We start from the raw sequence: 25,657 nt of genomic DNA, 5'->3' as shown, positions 1-25,657 counted from the left end.
GAGATGTCATTTTCAAGGATTGGTGATCCAATCTGCCTTCCCCTTAGCCTGAAGACACTCTCAGCTATTCTTGACTCCTCTGCACCTCCTCTTCTCCCTGCTCCTCTTCCCACCTGGAGGAGAGCACGAACTGGCAGATGGGCACAGCAAAAAAACAAACCACGAAAAGCAGCATGAGGTTTCTCCCATGGGAACAAGAAATGCTCCCAGCCTGTCAGCTCTCCTTTGAAGTCACACATTCAACCTTTCCTTAAAGTGCTCTGTCACAGATTAGTTAGCTCCCATGGGGGAAAGCCCCGCATAGTGCAGCCATGCAGCCTTTCCACCACCAAGATCTAAAGATGCCAGAGGGACTGACGCCTCTGCCATCTCTCCTGGGCAATGAAAGTCCAGGGAGAACCCATCCCACTCTCTCCCAGCAGACTTCCATCTTACAAGGCAGCCAAAGATTGAAACCTGAGCTACTTCTCTGGGATAACAAATCCACAAAGTAGAAGCAGACACAGGAATCCTCACACTTGCTACTAACTGAGCTAAGATTACCACTTGTCATCAGTTTCCCCACTACCCTGCATACCAAGCTCGGAGAATCTTTGTTCTGTCTGGTTCATAAGATCCCACTGATTAGAAAACAAACTCCTCTCAAATCTTGTGAGGGCTGTTACTCAGATTCATGTGGGGAACGGTGACACTTGAGGCATTTTGGTCAGTGGTGCTGGTTTGTGCTCCTTAGAACAAGGAGCTCTCCATACAACCCAGTTACCAAAGGGGTTCAATCACTCCCCAGGTTCAGGGAGGATTACAGAATCATCAAGGTTGGAACACACCTTCAAGATCTAGTCCAACCATCAACTCAGCACCACCATAATCACCCCTAAACCATATCCCCAAGTGCCACACACAGATGCCAATGATGATGAGTCATTTATTCCAGACTTTTAGCTAGACATTTAGTTCCTGTCTGGAATCAGCTTCTTCTGTCTTACAAACAAGGGCATCTGCCAACTTGTCAAGATCAGGTCTCTTTAAGGCACTAATATTTTCTTTTAGTTTATACTCCCTTCTCCAGTTTCAAGGAATTTTTGCACCCTGTACATCTCCTTGGTTTGATCCCAGCCCCTAAGCTGGTCCTAGCATCTTCTTCCCAAGGCTCCATCCAGACAATCTGGCCTCTGTCACTCTTCATCTGTGAAATGCAGAGCTAAGAACTTCCCCATTTGAAGAGTCTTCTCAGCATTTCCCTGGATTGCCCTTTCCCCCAGCCCTAAGGGAACTTGAAGGGTATCTCCCATTTTCAGCGGCTCTTCCAGCATTCTGGTAGCAGTTCCCCTTCATTAAGTGGTCTTCTCCTACAACCCAACTGGCCCACCTGGTTCTCCTCTACCTTCAGCAGACCATCTACACCCTGCTCCCATACTCTGGGCACATGGCAGTGCACCCACAGACCTTACCACCTTCCTATGCCAGTGCTATCCTCTCCCATTCCCACCAGCTTTTGTGGAGAGAATCAGCAACCATGGAACAGAGAGGCCAGAGAGATGCAGATAATCTGCATTCTGCTGCAGAAATGGGGCAGGATCTTCTGATAAAGGAGACAGGCATTGTGGAGCTGGATGCAATGCCAGATTTGCCTGGCTCGTTCATCAGCTCATCTAATTTCAGCGAGGAAGCAGAGCACTGCCAAACCCAAGGTTGCCTGAGGAGGTTGTAACTGCACATGCTATCAGCTCCTTCCCTGCCAGGGTCTGCTGTCTCCCACCACAATCAGCACTAGGCTGGAGCACAGAAGGAGCTTGTGGCCACACACAGAGGTGGCACATGCCACATACCCCTTTCCAGCCACAAACAAGAGCAGCCAAGCCACGGTGGAGCCAGCCTGATCACAGAGGGGGACAGCTCAGGAGACCCGTCTGCTGGAGCCATGAAACTGTCCCAACATCCCTGGCCAAACAGTCTAGCAAGGGATGGACCAGATGAGTTAAGCAGGCAGCCACATTTCCACGCCACACACTCTCTCAGAGCTTCTCAGTCACACCATCCCCTTGGGAGTCTGGTTCACCGATATGAAATTCCACACCTCTACCTCACCTCTTTGCCACCACATCATTAGCTACGCCCCTTAATGCTTTCCATCAGTGCTGATAATTACTCATATTGCAGTATCCAGCTGCCTCCCACAATCCTCCAGCTTTTTGCTTCCAAGCTCTCTTACAAAGACCCTCAGGCACTATTTTCTAAAGAAACCATCTTGCACAGCCCTTCTGCTGTTCCAAGTCCTGCCCTTTGCATCTCCCAGCAGACCTAGGTCTGGGTTGCACAGATGCATTTTCTTCATCCGGGGAGATGATTTTCCCTGGGAGAGGTGAACATGAGCTTCAAACCTCTGCAAAAGCTGCCATTCAGGCAATGTCCCGCTTCCTCCGAAATCAATACCGAAACTTCCCTGACACCAGATGGGCCAAGACATGGCACTGTGCCAAAGCACGATTCCCCAGCCAGACATTTAATTCATTACATTTCTGCTTCTCCTTCATTCAGAAGAGCAGGTCTCAGTTACTGCCCTACAAGGTTCCCTACTCTGTATTTGCTATTAACAGTTCAAAGCAACTGTGACAGCTCAGGAAGAGGGTGATCCTCATTGTTTTTAGTACACATAACCCGACCATAAGGTCTTTATTGGATTAAACTGAAAGATCATGTTAACCAGTGATTGAATTAGTGATAACTAGAGGGCACTGTAATAAAAACAAGAACATTCCTGGGCTCCCACCACAACACACAGCACCATTCATACTAAAGCACCTGCCAACCTCTGGAAGCACAAGATACACTCTACTGACTGCTAAAAATGCAGCCAGGTCTGAGGCCATATCTGCTTCCCTTTTTGCAGTATAAAGCAGTGAGACTCACTGCAAAAAGTCATAGTCCAGCTGATTGAAACTGTAGGGGGATTTCAAAGAGGCAAAATACAATTACCAGTGCTGGAATTGAGCCAGTTGGGGCTAATATACTAATCTCCCAGAAGAGCTTGGAGAAGTTACTATCTCCGACTCCAAGACACCAGTCCACATACACAAAAGAGATCATAATCAAAAGAGAGACCCAGGGTAGCAAAGTTGTTGGGTCTCATTATGGCTGGAATTTGCTTGAGGCAGACACCAGGCACCAAGTGCTACAGCCGTTCCCCAAATAGCCTCATACCTTTTCCCTGCTGAGTGCAGGACTGCAGTAAAGCTGGAATAAGCCATCCTCACCCAAACACAGTCAGTCAGGGAACAGCTGCACCAGAACAACACTATGCACAGAGAAACCCTCCTGTCACAGGTCAGCCTTTGCCAGCAATGCCTTGACCGAGATGGCTTGTCCCAGGACAGATCATCCAATGTGTCAGTGTACACTAAACCGGGGCACAAACAAGAGGCATTCCGGGAGCTGAGCTCGGCAGGCGGCTGCTCAGCACTAAGCTGCTTATGTAGACAGTCTTTACCAGGTGCTTCATTTCATTAATGCTTGGGTAGAAGATGGTATTAAGAACTGCAGATTTGCCGTCAGTCTGGATGAGGAAGCAGCAGATTTCAGTAAGGCTGAAAGATACTGGGATCTCTCTGGCCAGAAGCAAGTAATTCATCACTGAAGGAAGTCAACCTCGCCAGCAGAGGAGATGGAAGGTATTTTATTCCATTAGCTGGTCAGAAAACTTACTTTTCTTTGAATACAGTCTTAAGTTGTCTGTCCTGCTATCCCCCATCCTAGCTCTCCTGGGAATCCCTTCTGCTAATTACTATGAATAATTAAAAGATTACAATTTCCTCCCCCACCCCCTAAAGTGCCACATGCCATCCTAGCGAACCACCAATCTGTAAGACCAGATTTGATACCTCCCAGCACAGTCATGCCTTGGCCTTCAACCATCTTGGAGCAAAAAGAGCAGACAGAACCTGGCTGTAACGAAACGAGCTTCATGCCAGTCCACTATCACACTGGAAGATGCACTCCAATCCTTGGAGGCTCAGCTGTTGGGCACAGGAAGAGAGGGACTAAGTGACCTCATCCACTAGAGAGTCACAGGCCTTGCATCAGTTTTCAGAAGCCCACATTTCACAGCAATTAATGATTAGCCTGCCTCAACCTAGAGCCTTCACTGGAAGGGGAACATATGGGATGGTGCTTTCTGACCAAAATGAAGGAGAACACCGAGATGTGCAAACCAGGGAGCACTCTGGGATGGATACACCACCACATAACTCTTTCATTAAAAATCAGGGACTCAAAGAGACCTACAGTCCTAATGACTCCCATCTTCCAGCCCTAAAGCTAGATGACATCTTGCATTTGTTGCCCAGTGTGACAGTAGGAAACAAGATGAACTAGAAGCCTCCAGGCAACATAAGATGGGGAAGGTGGGAAGAAAGGAAAGAAGGACAGGAAGGGCCAGATGTGAGTCACTGCAGGTTCACTCTATCTTTAGAGTTGATCTGGGATTCAGGCCAATTTACTACCAAAGGTGAAGCAAAGCAGCCACATCCAAACTACAACCTAAGAAACTTCGAGGTTCCCTGGAAGCCTGAAAGGATGCAGAAGTAACAGGTTCACAGCTCCACTGACTTGACAAGTCACACACTGCTTCTTTCCATAAGGTTATGGTACCACATTCCCACCAGACCTAATCCATGTCTTCCACATGCAGCTCCACTGGGTAGCAGCTGTGCATGGGGTAGCACACATGCAAGTGCACACTTCTGTGCACCCTCAGACAGAATGAGACAAATGTCAGGGCCCTTCTACAGGCTGGTGCTCACTGATGTCAATATAGATTCACTGTTCCGCAGCATAAATCAGCAAAAGCACATTATTCAGGAGAACCAGAGCCCCAGGCTGAGCTGTGCTCTGCCAGTGGGGGTTTGTTCTCACTTTCTAATGGACTAACAGGTGGTCCTATATGCCACATGTTTTCCAGAAATATTTTTAAAGGATGTTTGAGTGCACTTAAAAAAAAAAACAAAAAAACAAAAAAAAAAAAAAAACCAAAAAAAGAGCAGCAGCAGCTGCAGAGCTGCAGATTGTTATTACTTTTTAGCTCTTGCAGCCTCGAAGTCACACAAAGGCAGGGGAGTGTCCCTACATAGGCTTCAGAAGGACATAAAAAAAGGAGAGATGACTAATGCAGCTTTGAAATAGCAGGAGATCTGGCCTATCTGCAAGACCACCAGCAGCTCCAGGCCCAATATCTTTACACCAAACACGGAAAGAAGCCAGCACAAGTCTCCTTTCATAGCAAGGAATTTTCTCTCTCTAGTACTACAACAATCCTGTTTTGTGCCTTGACTGATGCAGTATCTCCAACGTGTGCCTGGGACAGAGCTACCACCTATGCCGGGCTGCACTACACAGAAAGAAATCTCACAAAAGGAAAACTTATACCATAAACCTTTTTTTTTTTTTTTCCTTAAACAGCAGCTGTTAAAAACTGTTTAATGGATTTATACATTGAAAATAACCTAACAGATGTCATGACACAGCTCCACAAGGTATCACATGGCATCTGTCACACATGCAGCATGTAGGATCCATTGGTTGTGTGCCCCTCTCATACAGAGGCCTTGCATGACAGGAGAAGGCTGCCCAATTTAGGGATGCTATTACAATATCCTTTATTGCAAAATGACACACAGTAGGTTTCTAATTAAATTTTAAGTAGAAATGTGCTCCCAGCTCTTGAATAATTCAAAATGTTCTATTAACCAAGGTTCTGAAATGCCACTGAGACACGAGCTCTGGACACAGCAACGGTCAGGGGAAGAAACAGTACTTGGAAGCACAGCAGCAGTTAGCTGGGCAGCGAATAGGGCTGGGTATGCAAAAGGACAGCTGAAAGAGCACATCTGTTCACGGAGGAAAGTACTGCAGGCAAGAACGGAAGGAGAGAGGAGCATGTTCTGCATGCAAATGGGACGAGGCACGTGCAAGAGGCAAGGCTGGGTTCGGTACCCAGTCATCTCGCTCTCAATGCACAAGCACATGCTGTTCTCCAAGTCACGTCCAGATCTGTGAGCACATGCAGGTGCCTGCTGGCACACCAATAAAAGCGCCGCTGAGCGCTGCCACTGCGTGAGAGCGGCCGAGCCAGAGGCTGTCCCAGGGATGCGCTGGCAGGAACGGGCACCATCCGCCCTCGGCATCCCTGTGGAGGCAGCATCTGCACAGCTGCCCCACGGCCAGGTCTGCAAGTGCCCAGGAGCCAGGGAGCCACAGGGCAGCAACAGCACGGCCAGATAAGTTCAGCAGCAATGTCAGTGAGCAAAGGGCTTTGGGGATCTAAGCCGGGATGGCCCTCGCCCCCCATAGCGTGCACTGTGTCCCAGTGGGCAGCCCCAGCCGTGGCTCTGCAGCCTCAGCTCTGTGTGAGGTGTTTTTTAAGGTCATAGAGGCAGGAATGAAGATAAACCGAGACTTGTGCTTTCTAACTGCAGACCTCAGTCAAGATCTGCTGAGAGGAAGGCAGCAATACCAGCTGAGGGAGGAGGGGTAAGCCTGAAGCCTGGCCTTTGGGTAACACTTAATACATGTCCCACATGACACTTAAGAGCAGGAACATGTGAAATAATCTCCTAAGCTACTGGAAACCCTGCAATGCTCCTCCTCCTTCCCCCCATCCTTCTTGAGAGTATCTCAAAGCCAACAAGGGCCCTGGGGGGAGACAACTGAGGGGCTCAGTGGTCTCAAAAAAACAATCCACAGAGGAAAGCAAGATCAAATGCTAATGCTACCCATTTTGGTTATGACTCCTTAGGAAGTAGCAGGACAGGACAGACAACAAGACTGTCTTCTCTTGGGCCAAGTCCACACTGAAGTCACAGAATGAGGAATCCAGAATTTCACCCAGTGAACCCAGCTTTGACTCAAACCCTAAAATGGCCTTGATCTCTGAGTCAGGCTCTTGAGACCTTAAAGTTGTGCTTAATTGACAGCAACAAAAAGAAGGGAGAGAGAAGAGAACATAAAAGGGGAGAGAGAGACAGAAGGGCATGAAGCAATGGGAAACTAGGTGGAGGCAACACTTTTCCCAGCTCATAGCAGCTCAGGAATAAAGGCTCAACTGTAACTTGGTTTCTAAAGCCTGTGCTTGCTCAGGGTTCACTGGGGACACATCAGGCACTGAGGTGAGAAAATAGAGCTGACGTTTAATCTCAGGCCCTCTTAGCAAGAGTTGTGTCAAAACAGAAAGACAGATCCCTGCATTCTTCCATCTCACCAGAGCTCCTGCAGAGTGGGGAGGAAGAATGAGGTAAAAATAACCTACCTGTTGCCTGTCCTAAGTCCAGGCTGGAGTCGTTGAGCTCTCCCCCATCTTCCCAGAAGTACTGTGGGGGCTGCAAGATCTTGGACTCCTCATTCTCCTCGCTGGCAAAGCCTGACCCTGGGGCAGCATGCAGAGAGCCAGGGGCAAGATCTGGCTCTGCAGGCTCCGGGCTGGTTTGCTCATGGGAATTCATGGCCTCCAGGTGGGACATCATGGCAAACTCCAGCAGGGAAGTTGACGTGAGGCCATCGGCAGTTGGGTCCTCCGAGGATGCAAGACAGAGGCACAAAGTCCCTGTATAATGACAGTAAAACCATATCAGAGCTAGGACTTACACCCACTAGGTTTGTCTTCCCCTTGCAGCCTGCTTCTGCCAAACCAAGCTAGCCCTCAGATGGGCTGTGCTCTCAGCTGATGAGGAAAATTAGGGTATTTTGGGAAACATCCACAACCATGCAGAGGAGCATTCACATCCAGGAGTCTCAGTGGCAAGCAGCCATCTAGCCTGAGGCACCTCTTTTCGATGGGGCACTGATGGTTTACCCTTTCTGAGGTGTTTTTGCCTCAGAAAGGATGGGGTGCCCTGTTAATCATCCATCCTGGAGAGGAGGTGGAATGTCTTACACTTCAGCCATGAAACTCTGGCCTTGTGAAGACAACAATAGTTTTCTATCCGACTGTCCTGATCCACAGCTATATTATATGCAGGGGGACTGATTCAAACCAATATTATTTACAACTCCAATATTAATCATATTTTAAAACAGGAGGCTGAAAATCTATTTTGAAGTCATTAACTTGAACTTCATTTTGCATTCACAATGTTGGTTTTTGTAAGAAAGGGCCAACCATCAGGGGTAAGAAATGTGACAATAGCAAACATCTATCTCACACTAAGCAGGGAAGCAGGCTGCATTTTACACTTTACTTTCAACATTATACCCTTGTTATTTCCATTTTATCTATTAGAAGGTTTGACTGACACTTCTTGATTCCTAGATGAGACTTTAATTGTGATTTGTGTCAAGGTACATTCACATGCATATTGAACTTCAATCAAAATGCAAGAAAACAGCACCTGGAACTTGGCTTTATTCAGCCGATAAATACCATGATAAATATGGAGACATAAGGAAAAAATAAAATTACCAAAACATATTTTACATTTAAAACAGTTTTGTTAAGCAAGCAAAGTAACTAATTTGAGTAAACTGAACAATTTGCTTCCCAGCCCTCTGTTCTTCAGCATATCAAAACTAGATCTCATCCTCTCACAGCTGATTTTTATTCATAGATTAGAAGAAAAAAGGACACATTTTCTCGCTTTCTCAGCTCACACTCAGTTTCTCAATTCTTAATGAACTAGTCACTGAACTGAACTAATTGAATAAGCTGAAATGAAGACTAATTTGGTATTTTTCTTTGATAACCGATTTTCTAGACAACAGAAATGCAGCAGATCTAATCCATCTGGACTTTAGTCAAATATCTGATAGAGTGCCTCACGCAGAATTACAAGAGACACAAGAAAAGACAGAGATTAGCAGGAAAACTGCAAGGCATCGGCTATACAAAAAATGACAGAGGCTCGTGGTGGAGGGGGGCTATTAGTGGAATTCCTCGATGTTTGTCCTTGGATCTGCTGTTCTTTCACATTTTCCTAAGTGACCTTGGAAGAAAAATTAGGAACATGATAATGAAATTAGCCAAGGACACAAAGCAAGGAGACATCCTCATTGCACAGAAAGACTGTAGGTACAGCTAGGTGATCTTGAGAATGGAAATAACAGAAATAGTATGAAAAGAAATAGTACAAAGTGATAATTCATCCCCTTGAGAACTAGCACAAAACATTTCTGATACAAGATAGGAAAACATCCATTAGAAATGTCTTAAGAGGAGAAACTCCTGTATTAGAAACAGCTCAGAGATATCACTGGAATGCAGATGTGAAAATCCTTGCAGAGGCCTGAAGTATTAGAAATAGAGAGCTTTCACAAAGCAGTGCTGAGACATCACCTGGATGCTGCACACAGATCTGGATACACGTGGCCTGAAATGATTTAAGCAGAGCTGAACTGCCTTGAGGCAAGGGCACAGACTAAGCAACCTCCTGAGGTTGCTTCCCACCACTGTGTCCTACAATTCCACATCCCAGAAGGACAAATTCAAATCAAGACAAGTGTTAAGATGAGTTATGGGGCAATGGCAGATGGGTTGGCCCTGGTGCTTTCACTGAAAACATTAGCATGTTGGCACAAAAAGTTTGGAAATTGCTGCTCACCTGCCAGACTGATTACCAAACCTGTCCTGGGAACACCAGAATCCAGAAATTAATTTCTCAAGTCTTCTGCCTGCTCTGGCACTCTCCACTTTTTTCCACTATTCTCTGAACTGAACAAAATCCAGTACTGGTTACCCTTTCCCATATGCACTTGGGCCAGGCTTCAGCACTTCTCAGTCTCGTTTATTTTGCTCTATTGATCCAAGTCAAGATCAGCTGAGGCCAGCACGGCAACAAAAAAGGGAACAGCAGAGTATCAAAGGGGAAGGAAGCTACTGCAGCATCACTGAGCCAACCAAAATGCCTCAGGGCATCCCTGGGGATGCGCCCGCTCCCTGCGAGCCCTGCATGCACAGTGAAGTCCACATCTGGAAACAAGAGCTCACACGTCTCCTGTGCATGAGCACGGATCCAGAGAGACCTGGCCAGGCCCCCCTGCCAATCCAGTGGTCCTCAGCAGGCTCCAACACTACAGTGCCCAGGCTGGGCTTCCCTGGCTGACACAAGACACCTGCATCACTGACAGAGAGCACTGAGCCCCGTGCAGCCCACCAGAGAGAGCACTTGTCTAGAGGAGCTTACAGCTTAAGCAAACATGACAGAGAGCAGCAAGAAGGAGAAAAGAAACATTATTCTCAAAGTTATCCACCAAAGGAGAGCAGAAGGACAGGGAGAGACCAAGTGGTCCACGATCACACGGAATATTTGATATATTTATGGCTGTAACTGACTGTCTTGATCCTAAGCAAGCTCTTTATACACCCCAATTCCTCAGTTTCCCCCAATTCCCATTAACAGAGATGTGGCTGATGTGGCACCTCGGCTTTCCAGCCACATTACAAAACACAACCTGGGTCTCCTGGGCAGCAAAGCAAAGCCTCAAAATGTAACTCTGCGCCAGCTCCCAGGCTGGCTCAGGCCTTTGTTTCCATCAGCTACACCCCCTTTGGGCTGCCTCCAGAGCTTAGCCACAGTTCATCTCGCCACTTCTCAACAGACACCTCACGACAGGTGAACCTGGGCATCCAGGGAGTTATTTCCATCCATGCAGGAAGCTCGGATGCTGGGAGTTTGTTTACCCTCCTTTAACTCTGAAGTGTTTACCCAGTTAAAACCCCCTAAGCTGCATTATCTGGTTTACTGGGATGCTGTGCTTTCCTCAGCCCGAGATAAGAATGAGTCATGCACAGCTTGAGCAAGCCAGGTTTCTCCTGGGGTGGATCTGGAGTAAGACCTTGGGGCCTGATCCACAAGCACAGGTTGCAGAGAGTGGCCTGGGGGAACCCTCTGTGCCAGCACCAGCCCGAATGCCACAGGGCTAACAGCACCATCACACCAGGGTAAAAATCAGTACCTCTCCAGACAGCATCCTGACACCATTCACACCATCTGTATCAGTAGCAAAAACTCTATGGGCTGGGATGCCAAACAGCAGCCCCAAGATTTGGCACCTTCCCCCTCTCTTCCAAGCGTCTCATAAAGGAGCTCCACGCAGCTGTCAAGTCCAAGGAAAAGAAAGAATCAAAGCACAAGCTGAGCTGGGAGGCAGGGGAGCACAGCTGAGAGAGGAAATCTAATGCCCGAGACCTCGGTGCCAGGCCGTTTTCCTCCTAGGATGGGGAACAGGAATTAGACAACTTCTATCAGCCATTAGTCTCCCAATTTTGTATTCTAAAAGGCAGATCAAGAGATAGGAATAAAGAAACACAAACGAATAAAGCCCTGCAACTGTAGATGGGAGGGAGCAGGAACGGAGCCAGGGCTTGCCAGCTGCTTCAATGGGGCGTTTGTCTCTCATTTCTATTTTTGCGGCACCTCTGCGTAACCTGGAGGAGATGAGGCTCTGCATGCTAAAGAGGGCAGCCAGCCTTAAGGGAAACAGCAGGGCTGTGAGCACAGGAGGAAAAACCCTCCCCAGAACAGACAGAGGAGGAGCGAGAAACGAGAGAAAGTGGGAGAGGTAGGTGGAGGGGGGAGAGGGAACAAAGGCGGAGAGCACCGAAACCAGCATGGGAGCTCCTGTGGTGGCTGCGAGCTGTCCTGCTGCTGGTACCCACAAAAATGACATGTGGAGGTAACAACGACCTTGCAAAAGGTGCTTCAGCTGTATAAGGAGCAGAATGGGGCAATTCCAACTGCAAGGAATAATACTGCAATGTTACCTTTTCAAGGCCACTGGAAAAAAGCCGGCCTCGGGCACACACCGATGAAATGAGTTTTCTAGTTGCTGACCCCACTGATCCCACATCAAACAGTTCCAACTCAAAGTGGAGAAGCTTGCTCTGTTCAGCTCAGAAAAGGATTCAAGAAAGCAGGACAAGGAGATGGGGGAGTTTTGCTTACTGGTAGAAAAAAATATCTGATGAAATATCATCTGCCATCTCTCTCCCAAATCGCTGTGAATAAGAGCAGTTTCATAGTTCTAAACAATTCTAAAAGACCCCCAAAGTATTTTCTACGTTAGCTGACCAAAAATCACCCTATCCCTTTGCCACAAAGCAAGCCACCTCTCCACTGGACAGGGCAGCTGTTTAAAAGCTCCCAACTGGCCTATTGAATAGGACTAGGAGTGAAAGAGGAAATAAGTAATTTCTGTGTCCAGCTGAAATGAGAGTAGGGATTTGGGGACATGAAATGGAATCTGGCTGTGACTGTGTCAAAATTTTCTTGCTTTTTAATTAATAACAAGCAAACTTCAATTTCTCTCCAAGGAACATACAATCATCCCGTAAGATATCATCACGTTTGCTTGATCTGTGGAATATTCCTCAGTTTACCCAACAGAAGGTTGGTTCTATCTCTCCTTCCTGTGTGTTGTGGCTACACCACAGTGCCACTGAGGCAGGATCAGCCTGCTGAAGGGAAGAACATTTGCCTGGAGCACACTCTGACTTACCTGTCTCTCACCACCACCTAGCAGAGCCTGCACACCCCTCCCAAGCACGGTTGCACAACGGGTACCAGGCAGGGGGGTCAGAGCATCTTGGCGTTGCCAATGCAGCAGCCACAACAATGTCCATCTGGCCCTGCTACCGTTGACCTTCCTTTCAAGCCCACCCCACACCCAGGAGCTACCCAACAATGTTATTTCCTAGGAGAGCTGGGTCAGGAATGGGTCATTTACTGATAATCGGTTAGGACAGAAACACAATGACCAGATGAGGGAAGCATCTGCCAGGGATATTCCCTCCCCCAGACCACCACGCCTGGAAAGGCCGGGGAGCAAGGTCCAAGGGCAGAGAGGAGAGAGGCCCCAGGGCACAACAGCCAACGGCACAAACCACTTCCAGAACATAACAAAACACAGAGCAATTTAAATAACAAAAAAGGATCCCAACCGTGGCCAGTGGAGGAAGAGAAGAAAATGTTGTTTGACTGAGGGATGTCCAAGCTGATTCCCACACAGTCACCTGGAGTCTCTGCATACCAGTCCCTCAACAGCTTGCATAAGGAAGCACACACAGTGACCGTATATCAAACCAAGTCCTTTGATGCTAATTCAGACTTACAGATCATAGCTGTTCTGGGACACCTGCACCTAAGACCTCTCCCAGTCTAGCTCCCACATGGCCTTATTGCTGCTCTCTTATGCTGCACTAGACTATTACACATCCAGCCATGTCCCTAATCTCTGAGATCATTTCCAATTAGGGCTTCAGAAAACAAGATCAAACTGCCATCCTCCTCTGGTACTGCCAGCAATCGTGTCCCTTACAGAGCATCCCTCTAAAACTATCCACCTTCCCATGGCTCCAGTACATTTTAGAAAGCAATGGGAAAAGCACTCGGGTCAGCAGGGAACACATACTTATCAACAAGAGGGAGGAGGCATGACTGAAGAAGCCCTTGCAATGGGACAGCTCTTTAGAGGGATGCTGTGCCAGCATCTTTGAGCTTTTATAGTTCTTTACAGCAAGCATAATGAGACAGCTCCAACACTCAGCTACAGGGAATGCATGTCTGCACGTACTGAGTGGGCACTACCTCACAAAGGACTGCCATCATCTGCTCCCTTGGCATTTCAGAAGAGAACATCCACTGCACGCAGGCCCAGGTACATCCTGGGAAATGGCCCGGCACTGCCAGAAGATGCACCTGCTTTTGCAGAAAATTGCAGATGTGCCCTTTGTCAGCACAAGTGCACCAGGGGCCCGACTTCCAGGGGTGACAGGCACCCTCAGCCCAGCGCTGAGGTGAATCAAGTCTCTTGTCCTTACAACCAGTAACATCAGGACTGCTCTAAACACCTCCACCCACCTGCACACAAGACACTCCAAGTAAGCAGGTCACGACAACTCCAACAAACCTGCCTGTCCTTCCCGCTTCGCTTAACCATTCATGCCGGGAGTCACAGTCTCACTTGGTTTCAGTCTCCCAGACTGTTTGCCTTCACTCCCTCCCCAGATTGTCTCGTAGCCTTCACACCTCCCTCCTCTGCTGCTGCAAGGTCTGCTCTTCTCCGCGATTCTTGCTATTGACAATGGCAGCTGCCAGCTTGGGGCCAGGGGGATGCAGCCCCTGGGGAAACAGCATCAGGTAGACGGTTGTGCACAGTGGAAGTCAATTTTCTCTCCTCAGTTACCTTTCATAGGCCTCTTTAAACAGCCTACAGGCCTGCAGGGGTTAACAGACCACAGGATGAAAGCCATTGATCTAAGAGAAAAACCACAGCCCACAGACTTCTTTGCCCTCTCAAAGGCCCAAAGCGTTTCATCTGCCTCGCCAGGCCTGCGCTTCCTCTTCTCGCTCTGTCCCAGCCTAGACTATGTACCCCATGGTGCTCAGTTTGATTTCCAGAACACCAAATAAAGGTTTGTGGCTGCTTCATCTTCAAAGCCACCCTGCTCAGGCAGAGCAAGCACTACCTCAGACGCAGGAGGGACTTCCCTTGAGACACAGTCGCCTGTCAAAATATAATAGAAGCCTTTTACATCCCACAAGGCCTTTAAAACTCACTGGGCACAACATTGAACACAAAATGGTCACACTCCACTCCAGACCCTGCAGCAGAGCAGTGACGACCACCCTGGCGCATGCTGCATAGCAGACTCTCCCTGCCCCAGAGGCTGCACTCTCCAAACAACCTCATGCATCCTGAGCAAAGTAGCTCATGCAAAGGTTAGGTGGTCCCAGGGCACATGGATGGGTCCTGACCACTTTCACAATGACAGAAATAGCCGAGAGGGGCTGCACTTGGCATATAGAGGGAGGGCTGCAAAGCTGGCTGTCCAAACAGTAACAAATTATCGCCAGAACAACAATGTACATCCAAACTCTGGCAACCACAGCGGGGCTTAACCGGGCACAGGGACAGTGAGGGGCTGATCTGAGCCCCAGCAGGGTGTATCTTCCTTGCCAGCATCTCTGGCCCTCTGAACAAATCAACGCACGTGTTTGCTTTGCCTTGGTGCAGGCTGTGCTCGTGTGGCTGACAAATAGCCTCTCCATTCTTTGGGGATTACGTGTTTCAACAGTGTCCTGGTTTCGACAAATAGCCAGCAAGAACAAGAAGCAAGTTCACCCAAGCACCAGCTGCGAGCCATGATGCACCTTCCCCACAGCCCCTCTCCCCTGGCCCGGCAGCAGGGCTGGCAGGGGCAGCTGCCACTGCTCACTCAGGTACCCACAAAATGCTGGAGTTTCTTCCCACACTGAGGGAGTGGGAAAACTTTTGTGCGCTCTGATCTGCAGCTCGTCGCCAGCAGCTTCCCCTTGAGGGCTTAATGTAGTTATTTCTACCCCTGATGCCTATAATTAAATGAACATTTCCTTATGGCACTGAGGAGGCCAAGCTAAAACTGACTACAGGGAATTTTCATCCGTCCTGATCTATACTCCCTCATCTCTAGCTCGTTCACACAATGCTAACAAGGCATCTTCTAAGCAGGCAGAAGGGAAAAAAACCAGCCCTTAAATAGCCCACATGAAGACAAGCACCTGGGGAGACAAAAAGAGGAAAGAGACTAATTCCCTCCTTCTCCCCCTGCTTTTAACCACATAATTTTCCTACTTGCAAAACCAAAGGGGCTTAGATACCCTACAGCCTGGAGAGATGTTTCCACGCTCTGCCAGCAGACTTGTGCTGCTCAGCAGTCTGATGGGACCCTCATGAGGTGCATGTCCCATTTCAGCACATCCTGCAGGTCTGCGGAGGCTCCCAATGGGAGCCTCTGTTTCAGGAATTAACTATTTCTGTCCTGCAGGGCTGAAGAAACAAAGCCAGAGTGCACAAGTTATTTCAGACTGGAACAGATCCTAAACCACTGAACAAAGCTGCTAACCAAAACAGGCCTTAATGTTTAAATTCCCAGCAATCTGTATCTCCACTTCTGACCTCCCATCTAGGTAGAAGTCCAGTTGTCTGGAGAAGCCTGGCCAACTGAGTCCAGCCCTCGAGTACCTCTACAGCCCACCAGGATTATCATTTTCACTAGGCTAGGAACTGAGCTGTCCCTCAGAGCTGCCACGTGCCTCCCACCCATATGCCTATCCCTGCCAGGACAGCAGAGAGGATCACAGGGAAAGCAAAGGACCCAAATCCTCTGTATCACCACCAGCTGGACAGCAATATCAGAAAGTTTCCAGTGGCCTCAGCAGAATAGGAAAGACACCCTCCCCTCAGCACCCCTAACATACCAGTGGTGGTCCTTTTGGCTGCCACAGCGTAAAACCACTACGAGGTCCCTCTCCTTCCCATGCAGAGCAAAAGCGGCTTTCTGGCTATGGGGATGGGGCCAACTCTTGCTGGCAGCTGGGCAGGGTGGGAATATGGCAGTTCCCCCATCCCCTGCCCATGCATCTTGCCCTCCGCTGTGGAGGAGGCAGAGGTTTGGCCGAATTTGGAGACTCGGGTTTCCTGCTGAAATGCAGCTAAAGAACCTTTGCCAGCTGTGCCCGAGGTTTTCCCTTAATGTGGACAACCTGCCTGGAGGAAGCCACAAAATTGGCTCCCTGCTCAGCTCTGGAAAGACTTATTGCTTCTGTGCCACTGAGTATTGGCACAAAACCCCAACAGGTTTTCTGATCCATTTTGCTCTTTAGGCTCACTATTGTTTGCAAACCTAAAAGGCTTTATCTCTTCTCTTTAGGGAGTCCCAGACGACAGAGACTCACAGCTCATGGACAGAATGGCTCCACAGATGACACATTCCCCCATGAACATTTTCGGGAGAGGGGGGTAATAAGAGAGATGTGCCAGGGGGCTGGATGTCACTGTATCACAGCTCGGTCGTGCTGGAAGACAGTGACTGGTTGGTAACTCAGCCCTTCCCTCCCTGCCAGAATGACTCAAGACAAAGGCTCCCCCACACTTCAAATGTCCCCGTTCAGAACTCCTGTTCCACACTAACCAGATTTCCATACAAAGGGATGGAGTAGGGAGGAAAAGGGCAATCTCAGCCTCTCGGGTCTTTAGGGTATCCCTTTGTTGGGAAATTTCCCCAGACTATTTAAAAATAGAAGCAGAGCCTTCACAACTATTCCGAGTATAATTATTCCTGCTCTTAATTGCCTTTCTCTGGCACCCTACCTCTCCTCCAGATTTCAAGAGGAGGCTCTTGGGGAAACGCGGAGCAATTTGCGGTTCCCCGTTCCTTTGTACCAGTTTCGCGGTAGTTCACAAAATCACCACGACGCCAGACGAAGCCATCGATACCCGGGCGGGCGGTCTGGGGCAGTGCTGCTGCAGCCGGGGCTGCCCCGGCCGGGCCGCGACCACCCACCCCCGGCTCGGCCATCGCTGACGGTGTTCACAGGGTCCCCGCAGGGTCCAGCGCCGCGTGCCCCCCCTCCAGGACAGGAGACCCCGGGACAACCCCCGTCCCCGCGGGGTGAAACCCACGTGCATCCAGCCCGCCATGCCGGGAGCGCGGGGTCCCCTGTCACCCCCGGAGGTAGCGGGGCAGACACCGGCCGCTCCAGAGGGCTCTGATGTTCGAGTGGGGAGGCAGCGCCCGGTACCCAGGGAGAGCTCCGGGGTGATGGACGGGGATCCGTACAAGTCCCGGTACGCGGGGTCAACGGTGCCTGTGCGGGGGTATGTGATGGAGACCTGCCTGCTGCAGGGGTCCCGGTGCCCCGGGGCACTGGACCCTCCGCGGATCGCGGTTCTCCAGGATGGGGGGAGACAGATCCTCCCCCCCGCCGGGGGTCCCGTGCTCGGGGCGCTCCGGTTGCCCGCGGAAAGGAGGGACACCCACCCTCCGCCCAGCCCGCCGCAGGGGGGGTCCCGCCCCAGCCCCGCCAGCCTCACTTACCGGCGGCCAGAAGCAGCAGCAGCAGCAACGCCGGGGCCCGGTGCAAGGGCTGCATGGCGGCGGCCGCTGCCCTGCCGCGCCGCCTCTTCACGGGGAGCGGGGCCGCCCCGCCGCCCGCCGGGCTCTGCCCCTCGCCGCCGCGCCCGCCCGCCGCCCGGCCCCGCACCGCATCCCGCGCCCGGCGCCGCCTCCTCCCGCTGCCGCCGCCGCTCCGGGGGCGGGGGAACCGGCGCGGGGGGGTCCGAACTGCCCGCCGGGTGCGCGGACGGAGCGGCGGAGCAGAGGCGGAGCGCAGCCCTTGCTTTAGCTCCTAATTTCTGGATGCGGAGCCGCCGCCCCCCCTGCCCGGCCCGGCGCCAACCCCCCCCCCCCTTTCGGCCGCAGGGCCCCGCACACCGCCCCGGGCGCCCACAACGAGCGCCGGCGGAGCGGCTGCCTGCGCCGGCCGCGGGTGATCAGCCCTGGGGGTGGGAAGGGGGAATGCGCCGAACCCCATCGGCGGCAGGGACAGAGCCCCGCGGGACGGCGGCTGCCTCTCCTCAGCTGCCCGTGACCCACAGGGCCACCGTGTCTCCCTCACTCCTCAGCTCCTGCCTCATTTCATCACCTGGAAAAACTTCTCCCCCCTGGGCAAATTCATTTCCCCACTTCTGGAGGCCATCTGGTCCAAACCCCTGCTCAGGTGTGATACCTACAGCAAGTTTCCCAGAACCATGACCAGATGGCTTTTGAGATTCCACAACTTCTTTGGGCAACCAGTGCTACTGCTCGGTCACCCTTACACTAAAAAGGTGTTTCTTGATGTTCACAGGGGGCCTCTACTGCTTCAGTTTGTGCTCATTGCCTCTGGGTAGCTCAGCATCAGACACAGCACTCCAGGTGTGGCCTCACCAGTGCCCAGTAGAGGGGCAGGATCACCTCACTTGACCTGCTGGCCGTGATTTGCCTAATGCAGCCCTGGGTACCATCAGGGCCTTTTTGGCAAAGGCACATGACTGGCTCACATTCAATTTGGTGTCATCATGACCTCCAGATCCTTTCCTGCCAAGCTGCTTCCCAGCTGGGTGGCCCCAGCATATACTGGTGTGTGAGATTGTTCCTCCCCAGGCACTGCCCTCTGAAAGTCTTGCTGAACTTCAGTAGGTTCCTGTCAGTCCGTTTCTCCAGCCTGTCAATATCCCTTTAGATGGAAGCTTGACTCTCTAGTTTATCAGCTGCTATTCTCAGTTTTGTGTTGGGATCCTGAGCTCCACCATCTCACAGTCACTGCAGCCCAGCCTCCCTTTGACCTTCATGGCCCAGACAAGCCCCTCATTACTGCTTAGTATGAAGTTCTTCAGAGCATCCCTTGTTCGTTTCTTTATCACTTACAAATTTATTGTCAACACACTCCAGGATCCTCCTGGATTGCTTATGTCCTTCTTTGTTGTTGCTCCAGCAGATATTGGTGTGGACTGTATCTGGCTCCTCTTCAATCTTGAGGGAGATGAACTTATTTTGTAGTTGTAAGTCCTCAGGGGGATTGGGAGCCTTCCTCTTGGTGTCATAAGTTTCCATCCTTCACCTTCTCGAGAGATTGCACTTACCTTAAAATTAGGGATGGGCACTGCCTGCTTCTCTACTTCTGCTAGTTTTGGGAGCTGTTTGAGCTGTTTTGTCTCGGAGAAGATCCTGTCTTCCTTCATCTCTAGTGCTGTGCAGCCTGCTCACTTCCACCTGTAATTCCTCCTGTTGGTGGCACAGCTCCTCCAGGAGAGCACACCTTCTGCAGGACATGGGCCACTTCTTCTGCCATCACAGAGAAGTCCCAGGCACTCGCTGCATCCTGGGGCTTGGAGGGCTGAATCTGTTATCCGGAGCTGGGTCTGTGTTGGAGACTTTGTCCTAGCAGCGACAGCTGCTCCCACACCTGCTGGGAAAACCAGTCCGTGGTGGGACACTACCATATCCCAGACTGTCACTATGATACTAATACAACTGATGGCCCCTTCTTGGTGCCCTTCTGTGCAAACTACTGTGTCTACTAAACAAAAATAAATGTATATTGCAGCAGTTCTTGGGTTTGTGGCTCTTGGAGCGGTGCTGGTGGATAGCACAGCAAAGGAACATGCTGAATATCCTGCCGAAAATCATTATTACAGCAACAAGGCCAACTGCTCCAATTACACTCAATTTCAAATTAAACACATCTTCAGTGGCCTGAGGGCATGACATTACTGTGAATGACTCAAGCAAGGGGTTTGTCAGACAGGTGTCCAAGAAATAAGGCTCAACAGGTCCTGTAATACTACAGCGGTTGAGGCGGAACATGTGCCAGCTCCCTGTGCTTCAACCGCTCTTGCCAGCTGGATGGGCTGCAGTCATTCCACTCCCCTCTCACAGTATGGCCCCTCAGAAAAGCTGTGCAACTCTTAGTTCATACCCAGACAAATATTTGAGGGACCCGGTCAAGCATCACATGGCTGCAAACGTGACTCCAAAGAACCCAAAAATGTATCAGTCCCTTCCCACTAGGCACTTGGCTCATGTTTTCAAGTTTTCCTCAACAGCAGAGTCTTTTTCTTTGGTTTCAAAACTTTCTCATTACATACTCTGGGAGGGCGGGAGATGCTAAAATCCAATATCGCAAGCTCTGAGTGAGGAAATAGCCACAGTGTCACGGCCTCACCAAATGTCTTTGTGCTTGCAGTGATTTATACCAGGTGCCTGGTGCTCTACCTCTCCCATACAGCGTGTCTCTGAGACAGCAGGATGTAGGGCTGAAAGTGATCAGGATTTTAAATTCAAACATTCTTATTCCTCAAAGAAGCGTTCACTAAAAATACTCCAGTCTTTTTTTTTTTTTTCCCTGTAATGAATTGAATGTATTTTTGGTTGAAGAGTGAATCTCCTGAAAGAAACGTTGACGTTATTTCTTTCTGGCAAGAACTTGCTGCTTTTCAACAGCTAAAGAAAGGTGTCAGTGCCACTGCTGAACCCTGTAATGAATCAAACAGCCAACAGAGGGTACTCGGTAGCATCAATACTGACCTTTACAGTTCTACCAGACCAGCACTGGCACACGCCACCCCTTTGTGCAGTTACCGGCCTCTTTTTGCCAGCTCTCTCCTTCCATCATCTGCTCCCCAGCAGCAGCTCCCCCCAGTGTGCCAAGGGCAGGTAACAGACTGGCTGCACCCATTAGCCAGCGCAGCAAGGCAAAGCCAACAGGCTTGAACCAAAGTACCCGCTTTTGGCTTCTTTTAGACCACATCCTTCCAGTGCTCTGAAAGTCCTTTTTATCCCAGAATCAATGCAGCCCCCAGCCCCCACCAAGCAGGAAATGCAGCAGGAACTACCGAGCTGTCGCTTACCCATTAGATGAGATAAAAACACTTTAGTGCACTCAGATTCTAGCCCAGGCATGGCATTTAATGAATGCTCTTGTCATTTTTCACTTTGTTGCCGGTAATTTGGCTGTCTTCGCATGCAGGTGGCTTACTACAAGTGGGTAACTAAAAGCCTTTCAGATCTCCTGACCCTGCCACATCCAGCTCCCAAATCTTAGAAGCTCATGGTGCTCCCTGGATTTATTTTGACGTTATACATCAATCTCGGACTGAGCAACAAAGGGGGAGTATGAAAGGAGAAGACACATCTTAGGCAAGAAAATTAAATAAAATTAGTGGCAACATCGATCAACCAGGTCAGCGCTGCCAGCAGAGCAGAAAACAGCCAGCAGAGATGGGCAACACCAGCTCTCTTTAAAAACAGCATGAACTTAAGCCCAGCACAGCCCCTGCATCTCCATTTTATGCTCCCTGGAATAGGTGCAACTGGCTTGGCTCTCTTCTGAGGCATTGACAGCTTTATAGTCAAAGGCTTGTCATTTCTCATTTGATCTCCTCCAGCCTCCCTACCTGGCGTATATTCTCCAGCGATGTTCAGAGCACTGGCAAAAGAGGCTTTACAATTGCTCTAAATGCTTTTTTTATAGCTGCTTCAAAGCTGTTCAGAAATTTTTCTCGGTATTACCATTATCTGTGCTTTTCTGTTCTTCCCCAAAATTGTTCAATTTCACAGTTACGTCTGTTAGGCAGAATCAGAAAGCAAGCGTGTATTTTAGGCTGGCAAAACTAAAAATCCTTCTGCCATCTCCCCCTGTGAGTTACTGTAACAGCTTTTGCCTTCAGGAAATTTAACCAGCTTTCCAATTTCAGTCTAAGGGTCACATTTTCTTCCAACATGCCTGCAAACAAATACCGCCGAGGTAGAGGAATGAGGTGATAGCTAAAGGAAAGAATTTGGTGCCTAGGACTTGTCAATTAAAAAGAAACTAACCACAAAGTCTAGTCTCAACAGAAATTTATTTTGACACTCCACTTGAAAAAAAAAATAGCAACACATTAACTTGAAATATGCTGGTGAGATGTTTTATTCTTCTAAATACAGCAAAATTAAATTCACCTACAAAGGTGAAAGTGATCTGTTGCCCTTGCTCAGCACAGCAAAAAAATAAACAATAAGCAAAACAAATAAACAGTCAGATGTTAAGTTCTTGCAGTGTTAGAGAACGTAAGATGTTACTAGTATGGGAAAAGGGTTTAACCTTTCCTCCTTTGCACACTGACACTTATTTGGGCAGCAGAAGGTGATCTGTGCCGATTCTTAGATCAGAAGGAAAAAACCTACTCTCAGACTGTTCCCATTACCTCAATTGCTGGCTCTTTGGGACAGAGGCTGGGTGACACAGCAGGCTTGTGGCACACCCTGCAATTTAACTCCATCTTCTATCAAGCTGTGCTGCCTTTTGGCATCTCATCCCTCCAGAAGAGGAAAGCTTGAAAACTCCTTACCCTGCCTAGCCCCTCCTTCCTTAGGCACAAGAAAAGATTTAAACTCTGCCTTGTTCTAGAATATGTGAATTTACTTCAGAGCCTCCGACAAGCTTTATATAAGCTTATTTGCTGACTTAGCCTTTTTAATGCTGGGACACCGTGAAACGTTTTGACTGTACCAAGCAGGGGCGGGTACCCACTCTGTTCCTGCGTAGCCCAGGCATGCAGCCATTCTCTGGGCAAAACACACAGCTCCTACTTTCATCCAAAATCCTGCTGGGGAAGATGTATAATAAACATTTCAAGAGGAGTGACCTGGCGCAACCAATGCCTTCCAGGATAGGCTGTAATTAGAAGGGAACAGATTCTGCTCTGTTTAGAGCCCAAGAAAGATTTTCTGTATCAGTTTGAGCCTTTCTTTATCTCTCTGCATCAGCTTGCTTCCCTTAGGGGAGGGCACGCTGCCCACCTGGGACATAGTGCTGCCACCAGCTCTGCTTGTTTCCCATTCCCTGCTGTAAAGTGCAGAGGAAGAACAAGCGTGAGTTGTGCTTCACTTTTGCGCTTTCCACGTGCCCCTGCTGTCTCCCATTCCCGAAGGTTTACGTTTCTCTCCTCACCAGAGCAGAGCTGATTGCTGCATTAATAGCCACTCTGACAGCAAACCTCAGCGGATTCCTAGAGGGCAGAGCAAAACAGAGCTATATTGAATTTGATTAAGGGGCCAGAATAACCTTTAGCAGAGCCACCTGGGGCAAGGAAGCAGACAGCTCTGCAGCTGAGAGCTCATGCAGGTTTCCCTTTAGCCCAGGGGACAGGGATCCTCACTCGAGGGGAATGATAACCCTGTCACATTGCTCTGGTGGAGCTGGCATGCAGGGGGTTGGTTGCAGCCCTCCACTTGCACAAGGGCTCACTTCTGAGCTCCCAGCTAGGAAGGAGGAAGGACTACATCTGTTTGGGGTTATTCACATCATTTAATCTGGGCTTCTGTACAGCACACCTTAGAGAACCCCTTTATCTCTGTGTTGAGCTCATCAACTCGGACACTAAGCAAATGCCTGTCTGGAAGGGATGAAAAATTTGCTGAAATGGAGATGTCATGAGGGCAGCAAGCCTCAGAACTTCTGAAGCTTTTGACTAGGGCAGAAGGATAAGCAGGCTAAAGCCCAGTAGAGTCAAGAGGTCAGTGACAAGGCGTAGAAGGTTTGGTCTTAGCTCTGCCTGTTTTAGAGATACGACCAGAGCCTACAAAAGTGACTAAGCCCTCATTGTGCTGGGTTTGAGGAGCACATAGCAGGGAGCTGAGCACCACAGACAGCAGGACAGGCCCCCCAGTATCCAAGGCAGATGAATAGAGCAGCTCAGATTCAACCAGGAGTCCAGATCCTCAGAGAAACTCATGGTAATGAAGCCAGACCAACACCAAACCAGGCAGTCAGTCTGTAGGTTAGTCAAGGTCTGCTGATGGTAAGACACCATCCAGTGACCCCCCTGGCAGCTCCATAGCCACAGAAGACAACAAAGATCAGGAAGGCAGTTCACAAATCACAGTCCAAAGCAGCAGGGAATGTGACCAGGCACAGTGAGCAACAAACCAATACTTCCCAGCTCAAAGCTCAGAGGGGACCCCAGGCTGAGCTTAGATATAGCACCAAGCTGTGGGTGTACAGAGAGACTCAGGAGAGCCTGGTCCAGACAATTAAGGCCCATTAGTACCCTCAGCACCCAGACAACAGAAGCCCCTCTCCTTGCACAGTGACTTGAGAAACTGGAGGGGAGTTTCTATCCCATAAGGACCAAAGTATCTTCACTGGGTACACCCCAGAGGTGGTTTCTACTTTTCCTTGCTGAAGTGAAAAGGCTAATGTCATCTTCCAAAAAACTCCTGATTTTTTAATAGCTAGCTAAGCTGGAATGTGGGTATGTATTTTCAGAGCAGAGGGAGCAGCTTGTATCTGAAGAGGGCTGGTGTCTCCTGGCTCTGAGGAGAGCCATGCACCAGCTCATGGGGACTACTGGCATTCCCACATTTGTGTTTCCATGTGTTTTGATGGGACTGAAGGTCCTCAGCATCTTTTACACAGGACAGTTTCCTTTCAGATCTCCCTGAGCACTGGATTACCCAAAGAAGAAACTTGGCCCTGCCCCTGGTTTCCCCCCACAGCTTTGCTTCACCTTCAGAGGGGAGTGACCTGCAAGATGAGCAGAAAGAAGCACAAGCCCTTCAAGGTGCTTTTGCTTTAAATCTGTGGAGCTCAGCAGTCTGTCAAGGCTCCTCACAGATGTTTAGTTGCAGCCAAGAAGCATGCTGGATGGCTGGAGTCCTTGGCAGACCAGCACTCCATGATAATGGAGACATTAAATCAGTGATGGCAGCAAGAACTGTATAATAGATGCAAAATACAGCAGAAGCCTGATCCAATTTTGGCTCTTCCTTGTTAAGTAGAAAAGTATTTTAGGAGATAGATAGAAAAACACTGAAAAGTTCAGAGTGCATCCTCCGTGCAGCACAGCAGGAGACGTAGCTGTTTGCAGTGACTCACCTCTAGCTGTAGACACATATCCTCTGTAAACATATTCCCATTCTGTCTTCATAAGCTGGAATTCAGATATTCAGGTCAGTTGAGGTCAACAAGGGCAAAGCTGTAAGCACCTGAAACAGCCCTCCTGGTTGAACTACAGTTGGTTGGACTGCTCTAGGACAGGAAGGTGACACTACCCAGTACAACTGCTACATCCTGAGCACTGTTACACTGAGAAAGTTCTTGTGAACCAGTTTCCAGACAGCTCGTTAGTAATCACAGAAGAGCTGGACAGAGAGGGTATCAGCCAAGGTCTGGCATGGGAGAAACTGAAACACTGCTGTTCCAGAAATGCTGCATATGCTAATTTTTCCAAGAGGCTTTGGCATTAATTTGAGGAAAAACACACATTGCTGAATACAGAACTTCCCCTATTCAAGGGGCATCTACCATTTGACAGGCAGACTCAGAAACGG

The 25,657-nt window shown here is 49.5% G+C and overlaps 1 protein-coding gene across 2 annotated transcripts in view; it reads right to left on the bottom strand.

Moving 5' to 3' along the window:
• Positions 1-17,938, bottom strand: part of PODXL2 (podocalyxin like 2) — a 32,372-nt gene extending 14,434 nt beyond the window's left edge. Inside the window, exons 1-4 of one of the 2 annotated variants that reach the window (XM_027882695.1) lie at positions 13,397-13,545; positions 13,115-13,122; positions 12,866-12,867; positions 7,301-7,594 (exon numbers count right to left, since the gene is read on the bottom strand). In XM_027882695.1, the coding sequence (XP_027738496.1) occupies positions 7,301-7,594; positions 12,866-12,867; positions 13,115-13,122; positions 13,397-13,504 (412 nt within the window). In that variant the 5' untranslated portion in view covers positions 13,505-13,545. Of the gene's footprint in view, positions 1-7,300; positions 7,595-12,865; positions 12,868-13,114; positions 13,123-13,396; positions 13,546-17,839 lie in introns of those variants that run through there. The other variant, XM_027882696.1, reaches the window with a different exon arrangement.
• Positions 17,939-25,657: the final 7,719 nt, after the last annotated feature.

The sequence above is a fragment of the Empidonax traillii genome, unplaced genomic scaffold (genome assembly GCF_003031625.1).
Source record: "Empidonax traillii isolate 1590-97213 ecotype Southwest subspecies unplaced genomic scaffold, ASM303162v1 scaffold109:size1658292, whole genome shotgun sequence".
NCBI lineage: Eukaryota > Metazoa > Chordata > Aves > Passeriformes > Tyrannidae > Empidonax > Empidonax traillii.
This window is presented reverse-complemented; position numbering and strand designations above follow the sequence as displayed.